Source organism: Halyomorpha halys, unplaced genomic scaffold, assembly GCF_000696795.3.
Source record: "Halyomorpha halys isolate HHAL.00 unplaced genomic scaffold, Hhal_1.1 Scaffold260.1, whole genome shotgun sequence".
In the NCBI taxonomy this organism is placed as follows: domain Eukaryota; kingdom Metazoa; phylum Arthropoda; class Insecta; order Hemiptera; family Pentatomidae; genus Halyomorpha; species Halyomorpha halys.
This window is the reverse complement of record NW_027112780.1, coordinates 348,595-358,914: the sequence shown is the minus strand read 5'-3', so window position 1 is coordinate 358,914 and position 10,320 is coordinate 348,595. Positions and strand designations below refer to the sequence as shown.

Below are 10,320 nucleotides of genomic sequence, written 5' to 3'. Positions count from 1 at the left end.
ACATATTGTGAATTTATTTTGTCGAATCTCATGGAAACCACTACTCCCACGAAGATGAAAATTATAACCTACTTTATAGTGCATTAAACTATCTTTAATTTGAGTGCTAATAGACATCTGTTCATCGAATAGTTTTTGAGATATAGGTTCTCAAAATAAATTCACTACTGATTTTTCAGTACATTTTTTATAAAATGTTGGAATTAAAAATGCAATATCTCGCAAACTGTTAAACGTAAATTTGTTTATTAGAGCTCATATTTTAGCAAATTTACTCTACTTTAAATCATGTTCTATTACGTTGTATAGTGTTTTCGGTAATATTTAAGATACTCACTCACGCACTCACTCACTCACTCACTCACTCACTCACGCACTCACTGTTGGGCGCTACAGTCCTTGTAGGACCTGGGCCTTTGCCACCACTATTTCCCATGCCTCGCGGTCTCCAATTTCAATCCCTCTCAAATCATCTTCCTAATCATCCAGCCACCGACGCCTGGGTCTGCCCCTTTTTCTTTTTCCTCCTAATGCACAATTTTGCATCCTTTCAGGTAGCCTCCAGGGCTCCATCCTTTCTACATGTCCCAACCATCTTATGTTTTCTTCTTAATAGCACAGTGGATATAAAATTTAAGATACGGAGCTGCTTATATATAATTATTTGTGTCTTAATGTTTTGAAACAGTCATCTTTTTTTATTCCCACTGCCTATACATGCCAGGCTCATCAATTTTGACTAGTATTTATACATAGTTTTCATTAAAGTAATAAAAAATTGGGATGAAATAACTGCCTTTTTTCACGCCGGCTCTTGTACTATTACCTTAAGGGTTAAAGTTCACTATTAAAACACAAGACCTCAATTGATTTGTAAGAATATTGTATTAACATTATTTTTTTCCTTCAGGTCGAGAGCCTCTTCAAGGCTCATGGAACGTTATGAAAAGCTGGGAAAACTCGGAGAAGGAAGCTACGGAGTTGTATTTAAGTGCAAAAATCGGGAGTCTGGGCAATTGGTTGCCATCAAGAAGTTCGTCGAGTCGGAAGATGATCCCCTCATCAGAAAGATAGCCCTTCGAGAAATCAGGCTTCTCAAGGTATTAAACATATTCAACTTTATGCAAAGCTAGGCTAAACAAAATTAAATATCTCAGCATTGCTTGAATTGTAGCACATCTGATAAAAATGTTTTTTCTTTTAATTTTGTGTTTGAGGTTATTCCATACATTATACCTTAGCACTGGACTTAATTTGTAACTGAAATAACTTTAGGAAAGTCTGTAGGACGACCTCAGGTCAGAAAGTAACCACAGTGTATGGTACTATACTATTTTTGGTATACATCAAATTCTAAATAAAATCAGAATTTTTTTATTTTTCAGATGTGCCATTTTTCACATGTATAGATGAAAGTATTTTTTTAATGAACATTAACTGTCCTCCGGTCTTCGATTTTAATTATTTATCGTATTGATTGTGGCTAGAAAATTAAAATTTTTAAAGGTGCTAAAAGCGAATTGTACGTTTTTAGTCAATAGCAAACCAAAATTTAAAACTGAATAACTCGCGAATATTATGCACGAAAGTTTTCCAACAATAATTTAAGAAGTATAGTTAGTCATGTAGGTATTACAGTTACTAGTACATAATAGTATTAATGTGATTAGTGCTTTTATACCATTGTTATATTTGTTCATAATTTTACTTATGTTTTTTTAACCTTATTTCTTCATGTACATAGTTTGACAATGTTCATTTTATTGATCTTTCTGCTTATATACATATAGAGATTTTATTTATTTATATATAAATATTTTTTTTTAATTTTCGCATTTGAGTTTGATCATTTATCACTATTACTTGTTGCCCAAATTTATGGAAGATTGTAATATTTATAAAAAAAAAACGTGTTGAATACGAAAGTTACAAAAAGTAATGTTTGTATGTATTAATCTGGTTTTCTTTTCGGTACAGTCTAGTGTTTAATAATTAGTTAAGAAAATTATTCTTAAACAAAAAAACTGTTTTTTACTTTCACTTACTTATATATGGAATATATAGTAAGGGGAAATGTTGCGGTCGTGAAAAAATCCCAGATTTGCACAGAAATATATGTTTTGATGTCCCCTGAGTCCAAAAAACATAGTCTCGCAAAATGGTTTGTGTGTCTGCTTGTAAACAGTCTAGCTGAAAAAAGAAAGTTTTACGAAACTGAAATTACACATTTAAGGTGGGTGTATAGTCTGGGATGTGACATGAAAGTTTTTCACTAAAATCGACCGACTAGAAGCGCCTCCTAATAGAATCGATGTTTTATATGTATTCGATTTTCTCCAAAACGACTCCAACGATTTTGATTAAACTCGCAGATGTAAAATGAAATGGTCTTTAATGGTAGAATGGTTAGGTCTTGCTGAAGTAGTCTGACAGGACTTAAATGACGATTTTTTAAAAATATCATCCCTCGAAATACCTTTAATTTTGTTTATTAGAACAAATAACTAGTTATAATTATTAGTAATAATAAACAATGAATAAATACAAAATATTCGAAGAATTTTTAGAAAAAAGGAAAAATATAGGCATTCAATTCTAACGGGGAAAATCGAGACTACTCAAACATTCCTGATTGCATTACAACTTTGTTAAACTGTAGTAATCTTTTCAGATACAAAAGTTATATTCGGTACTCTCAATACATCAACATAAAAATAAAAAAATAAAAATTACTTTTTCACAATTTAAAAATAATTTTTATATTCGAAAATCACAAAAATAGCTTGAACAGTACTACAATATACAAAACACTTTGGATCGTATGTAGGGTGGTAAGTGAACTTTGTGTGGTGGGCGTATCGCATTAGATTTTTCACTGTAGGGAATGACTATGAAAACATAATCATGAGTATGATCTCGAAACGTCACCATAATATAGTAGTTTTATTATTGATCGATCCTCAAAGTCCTTTAAACTATATATAAATATTAATCAAAAAGATTAAAGAAAACAATTTTTGAACAATATTTAGCACACATTTTTTATGTATACATAAAAATAAAAATTCCCCACTTCCGTAACGGTTTAGCCTTTCTGATTAGCCATTTTCATCATCACCCCTGTCACAATATTAAAATTTATTTTTAAGTATAATATTCTTCTATTTATTTGTTTTTTCTTCTTTATTTATTAATAAAATTCTTTAATATTTTTTATTTATCTGTTCTTTATAATTGCTAACAACACAAAAGTATTATTGGTATGTTGTGAATGTGTATTGATCACTTTCGAACTTTTAGAGCCTGAAGCACCCGAACCTCGTCAACCTGGTCGAAGTTTTTCGGCGGAAAAGGAGGCTCCACCTTGTCTTCGAGTACTGTGAAAGAACCGTCCTCGGAGAATTGGAGCGACACCCGCAAGGATGTCCTCAGAGTCTGGTGAAACAGATCATTTGGCAAACTCTTCACGGCATACTGTATTGCCACCAGCACAACTGTATCCACAGGGACATCAAACCTGAAAATATTCTACTGACTGCCAACGGGGTTGTCAAGTTGTGCGATTTTGGATTCGCCCGACTAATGAGTATGTAAATTCAATGGAGATAATAATTTTAAAACAACATCGAACGATTTAAATTTTAAGATTACTTTTATAGAAAATATATTGTTTTGAAATTTCTCTTAAAACGTAATCAATAATTAACCCCAAAATAATACTTATTGCTGTCGCGCTTTGAAGACATTAATTTTTTTTTTCACTTTGTATTGGCCTTACACTAATCTTAAAAATTTAGTTTAACCAACGTTCTATATACATAGCAGAAATTTGTTAAGCACGTTGGTTGGGCAAAATAAATATTTAAAAAAATGTAATATGGCCTTGTCTCATTACTAAAAAAAACTACTATAGCTAATACTGTGAATGATAATAGGAAGGGATAGCGTGGAGTAGGTCTTAGGCGTTGGGAGCTTGGAATACCTGTACCAAATAGGATTAACTATATTTAATGGAATATATAAAAAAAGAAAAAGAACAAAAATTGGAAATGGAGTAGCTTAACGAGCATGGCTGCACAAACTACCAGGCCCGGATTAGAGTCCGACGATGGCAGATAATTGCATTTACTTTATTAACCGTGGATTTACTCTAGGATATTTTTGGGAGGATTAATCCATGCATACAAATGTATGGGATAGGGGATGATGCAGGCGGTTGAGCCTGCATAATGACCATATACTCCCTGGTTTAACCGTTGGTTATGAAATAATGCTTCTTTACCGAACACTGAACCCAAGGGTTTTGAGTTCAGTTGTGGCCCAGAAAAAATCATACGAAAGTTCCGAAAATCATAGATGTGAGTGGGAGAGAACATGGACACGGGATATCCTGTATATACATAATGAGATGTCGAGTATTAATACTGAAATCAGAAGTCTCAATAACTTTTCATTCGATGCTGTCGCAGTATTGATTCTTAGTTGAGATGAGTAGACGAGTATTCTCTCATTAATCAGTTCCATAGGTATGTAATTTCTTGACATTGGGAAGAATAAAGAATTCGGATGTCTCTCAGAGGGAACTGAACAGAGAGAATTGATTTAGAAATTTGTATGAGTAATTTTCTATTTAGTAATATGTATGTCTAATGTTGCAAAGGAATACTTACCTTTTGCATTTCTACAATGCTGATAAAGTTTTTGCTCACAGTTTTGAAAGAGATACCGCTTGCTCAACTAATGCTATCATGCCTCCTCATTCATACTGATTCGAAATTCTCCATGATGTTTAGGATCACAAGTTGGGGGTCAAATTATATCAATGACATTTGCAAAAATATGATCTGAATACATAATTATATCAATGACATTTGCAAAAATATGATCTGAATACATAAATTATATCAATGTCATCACGAATGATGGATTCCTGGAACTGTTGAGTAATGTGAAAAGAAAATACAGCAACATGAACAGAGCTTGTTGACTTAAATTTGAATCCTTGAATTTATTTATCTTGGCTTTCAAAATGATTAAAAACTATGACAATGTCGGCTATTGGTTGACAAGGTGAAATGTATCATAATTTGTCGAGATTTCCTAACTATCTTGAGGAATAGTGTATATTAATAAATATTATAATTAATATTTTATTAAAATTGCATGAATCTTGTGGATAGAAACGGTTTTATAGAAAATAGGATGATTCAACAACATGTTTCGTTACTATTTAACATTTTATTTACATCTTCCAAAACCTTCAAGAATGCATTGAAAAGATTTAAAGCCAATTTTGCATTCTGTAAGGAAAGTAATACCGTAAAATTATTGATTGCTTCATTAAATGAAATCAGATTTTTCCTTCTGTGCGTACGCAGAGCTTTTCATGTAGTTTTGTGTTCAGGTTAGGTATGGGTTGGGTTTGAGTACCATTTCTGCAATAGCAAACATAATTTATGAAATTCACTATTCCTTGTCTAACGACTCTTAAAACCTAATTATTATTAGGACTGTTGATATATAACGTCACCTATTTTTGGCTCTCCCTTTGCTATTGCTTATTGCATTTTGATCGCTTCACCCATCCTTCCTTCCATGTTACAACGCACATGTTTATGTTACAACACACCTGCGATGAATTTTGTGAATCTAAACATAACATACAAAAACGAGATCATATTCCGATTAGGTTGGCTAACACATATCTATGGAAAAGTGGAGGTTTAAGATGCCGTGGCTGGCCGAATGTTCAATGCCACAAAACTTGGCATTTGCGTATCAAAAGCGGTGCCGGTTCGAATTCAAGTTGACTTTTAATTCGTGACGGACCAACAGGATTAATATTAACCATTTAACTCTGGTAGGTACAGGTTGGTAACCAGTAGGATTTCCCGGTCTTTCCTATCCTAAGCTGGAGAACTTGAGGACGTGATCCTCTCTCTTCCTGGAGGATTAGAAGATCGATCTTCTGCTATATAGGCAAGATAAAGGCGCAATGAGCAGGTGGACCATGGAACTAAACAGAGAGGAATGGGCAAAATTTCATCGGAATACCTTGTACTGGACTGAGCACCAAGGATGTATCTATGTTGGGAAAAAAATAAAGCATTAAGAAGAAATATAAACATATGGTTAAAAATATGACATGTCAGTTTGATAAACTGTTGAAAACCTAATTAATTATTGGTAAGAAATTCTCTAAATGGAGAAGAGAATCAATCATATCGAATGAGAAACATAAGCAATAAATAAAGTTATATTTTACTATTCTGGAATCATTTTTCAACATTTATTGGTATACAGTTGACGTATACACCACAGGTGTCCTTATTTTTATGTTAAGTAAATTAATCCTCAATATTATACATATACATGGTACCTATTAAGGAGTGAGGTGGCTCCCTGGGAAAGAGACTGTACTTGTAACCCTTGGGAACTAGTACAGCTGTGGCAGAAAATTTATTTTCAGTTATATCAGCCGTGAGTTAACTCTGGAATTCTCAACAGATGCAACCAACCTTAATGATGTTGCTCCCTTCGAAAAAAGCTGGAATGGTAAGGAGTATGAGAAGGTGAATGTTTAATGGAGATAATAGAAATACAAATATAACATATTATCTCCGCCTAGGACTTGGTCCTCCTTCCATTTTGTCTTCTAGCATTCATGACAATTACATTTCTCTTTTTACCTTAGATTTTACAACTTAATGTTTATAGATTAGCTAGGTGTTTGGAATGGTTCAGTCTTACCCTAATAGAGTTAAGTCTAACAAGTTCTCATTGATATAAATTTAATTTTTTTCTTCCGCTGCTAGGGATGTTGAGTTTGAATTTTTTATTAGCACTAGATTATCCGAATTAAAATAAGGATTTTGTTCTCCTTCTTGCAAATTCTTTCGAAGTTCATGGGTAAAAATCTGAACCAGTAGCAGGTTGAATTGGTTTACAAATTTCATTACTGTTCCCAACGGCTAACTTTATTGACCCAATAAGGAAAATTGTCCACGTTCTACTGAGTCTGTGCAACACCTCCCACGTAGACTCAGGTTCGAATACCATTTTTCCTCTTATGACATAAAACAAGCAGTGGACTAATTATAGACCTATAATTTTCTATGAAATTTCCTTTAGATATATTAAATCGTTCTACGAACGAACATTTTCGTACCCCTAAGATCTGATAAAAATACAACCTGTGAAAGGCATTAAGTTCATTACCTGCTTGAATAGGAATTATGGTTTCTTGACTAATATTATACAAGGTGATGGGGGTCAGCACACATAGCTACTAATTCACCTGCCCCAAGCCTTTGGTATATGTTATAGAGGGTGGTTGGGCGCCAATAGAGCTTCCCAAATCCATGTTCTAGATCCACGACTGATCTAACAAGTATTAAATATCTGTTAAGGACAAAATTTAACACAGAATTAGAAATTCATAGCCGTATACACTCAGCTACTGCACTCCACCTGGTCTTCGGAGTCTTTCCATAATATTTTCCTGGCAAGAGGTTGACATGCCATAGAAGGAAACAAAAAGTTTTTTATTAATGTAGGAATGGAATTAAAATCTATCCAGGCATAAAGTTTCCCATCTTCGCGCCTCTATGACAATGATGTATATTTTACATTTCACTTTTTTGCAGGTCCTGGGGAGAACTACACCGACTATGTCGCAACAAGATGGTACCGTGCGCCGGAGTTGCTGGTGGGGGACACTCTCTACGGACCTCCAGTCGATATCTGGGCAATTGGTAATGTGACGCAATAAATTTTGTTTCATAAAGATTTTTCATTTTCTATTTCAAGTAAAGTTTACAGACCAATAGTATTGGGTTATTCAATTTACATCACTATATTGCTTAATTAGTGGCACATCTGATAACAAAAAGTTTTTTCTATTTTGTATTTAATTTATTACTTATATTAGGGGTATTCATGATGCTGTGATAAATGTAAAATGTTTTACCATGCTAAATTTTGTAAGTCTAGGATTGTGAACAGCCCTATTTAAAGTCATGTTAAATGCATATGAGCTCCTAGCAGAGTTTTTGAGCAATTTGTTTTATAACCTTTCTTTCTAAAACTTCATGTTATTATTTACTTCTAAGTTGATTAAAGCAATTTATTACATCATGCCTAAATTGGGTGAAAAGTGGAAGTTGTGTAAACGTTTAGCTACTGAGTGTCCTGTTGATCTTATAACTTATGAGATAGATAATCAAGATAAGCTAATTGACAAATGTCATTACATTATTATTATTGTCATCCATTGCTTTATTAGATATAAAAACACCCAAAACAATACTAACACAATCAAAATACAAACTACGAGCAGGTAACCTAACACGACAACAAACAAAACGGTGACGAGCCCAGCTGGTCTGGTACGTGACGTCATTCTCTATTTAACAGACCTAGTAACAGACTCTCAACCATGTTATATGTTATATCGTTTTAACATGGTAAAAGGAAATATTTCTCCATTTAGCATGAGTTTTTCCATTTAACACACTTTAACATGTTAAACTAAAGATTATGAATACCCTTATTGTATGGTAGGCTGTAATTCCTTTGTGACAACCCTAGTAGCTAGTAGCTTGGGGAGAGTATGTAGAAGGACCCCAGTAAAGAATATGATCCTAGCTTACTGTAGTATCTTTGGAATACGTCCAATGACAAAATAAATTGACATTTTTTGTATGCTTATTTTGTGGAAAACGTCCTTTATATAATTTAACATTTTATGGTTTTAATTTAAATATATTATTTGGTTTTAACTTATTAATATCTTTGTTTATTAGGTTTTTATTTATTCATTACATTTCTTTTTAAGTGTGCGCGAAAAAAATATTAACATTTGTGATAGACTAGAAAAGAGAAATATGAAGTGAAAGATAAATTAGAACAGATTCAGGAAAACAAAAAATAATAAAACAAAGATGTAATAGCTGGTTATAGATGTTGTAGTTTAGTTATGATATACTGTTTTGTGATATTTAGGTGTAATGGAAAATAAGACCAAAAATTAACATAGTGAGTAAGGCATTGTGTTACTATCTCTCATAGTTCGAATCCGGCAGTGGTAGATAATTATTTATTCTGTTACTTTAGCTGTGAGTTAATCCAGTGCGAAGATTTCCTGGCGCACAACCAGCCTCTAAAAACTCCTTAATAGGGGGAAAAGTGGCGGTCGGATGTGATCATGAACGAATCACCTTTTTGCACAACCGTTGTTTAAGAAAGCGTACCTCCTTATAAATTATTGAACCTCCGATCCTTATTGAGCTGTAAAGATGCAGGTTTATTGTACCTAATTATAGATTGATCAATATGTAGTGTTATGTATCAACATAATATATTTGGGCAGCAATGCTTATGAAAATAAAGCGTTTCTCTCTCAACCCTAATAAAATTAAACGTGGAAAGAAGGGAGCAATGTTATTGTACTATATGTACTATAATAATACAATGTCAAGAAAAGGTGAGTTTTATTGTTAATAAATAAATTATTTTCTTTGAGATCTTTAATTTTTAATTATATAGAACTCACACCCTATATTATGTATCATTGAATTTTCATAGCTGTTATTATTCTACATAAGTAGCTATTAAAAACTACTAAAAATAAAAAAATCAGCCCATCTCTATTGTGTGCTTACGTTTACAAAACTAGAGTAAGGCCTTAGGAAACGACATAATCTTTTTAAGTTAGGAAAGTAATATGTTTTCCAATATTTTAATATGAAATGGTATCTTTTTGAATTGACCATAAAGATTGCTATCAAATGAAGTAAAAGAATACTGCTTCGTACTTAAGTATTAATTGTAAGTAATAATTCAAATTTTTTATGAAATAACAGTTATTTTAAAGAGGAACTAATACACTCCCCAAAAAGGGGGGTCACATATTAGATGGACGCTAAGAAAAATTTATGGAATGTGTTACAATTTGTGGTGAAAGAATACTTCGTAGTGCGGATGAGGGATTGTAAGTAATAATTATAAATTTTCCTCAAAGAGCAACAGCTATCTTAGAAAGAAACTAATAATGTAATGGATCATGTAAGATAGGCGCTTAAAAAAATTTATAGAATGTGTTACAATCTGTGATGAAAGAATATTGCGTCGTACAGATGAGATGTTGAAAGTATTAATTTTCAATATAAAAAGATGGTCAGAGTTGCGGTAAAAAAAATAATATATATATTTAAATTTTTAGGGTCAACTATATATATATAAGTTACGGTATGAGTCAGCTGTTATTTCGATGTCAGCTGACTGAGGAGATCAGCTGATCGAGGGTATATAACAGATGTA

At 32.7% G+C, this 10,320-nt stretch overlaps 1 protein-coding gene across 1 annotated transcript in view; it reads left to right on the top strand.

Moving 5' to 3' along the window:
- Positions 1-10,320, top strand: part of LOC106680402 (cyclin-dependent kinase-like 1) — a 52,358-nt gene that overhangs the window by 24,109 nt on the left and 17,929 nt on the right. The window contains exons 2-4 of the mRNA XM_014420098.2: positions 911-1,100; positions 3,301-3,586; positions 7,647-7,754. Of these exons, the coding sequence (XP_014275584.1) occupies positions 911-1,100; positions 3,301-3,586; positions 7,647-7,754 (584 nt within the window). The remainder of the gene's footprint in view (positions 1-910; positions 1,101-3,300; positions 3,587-7,646; positions 7,755-10,320) is intronic.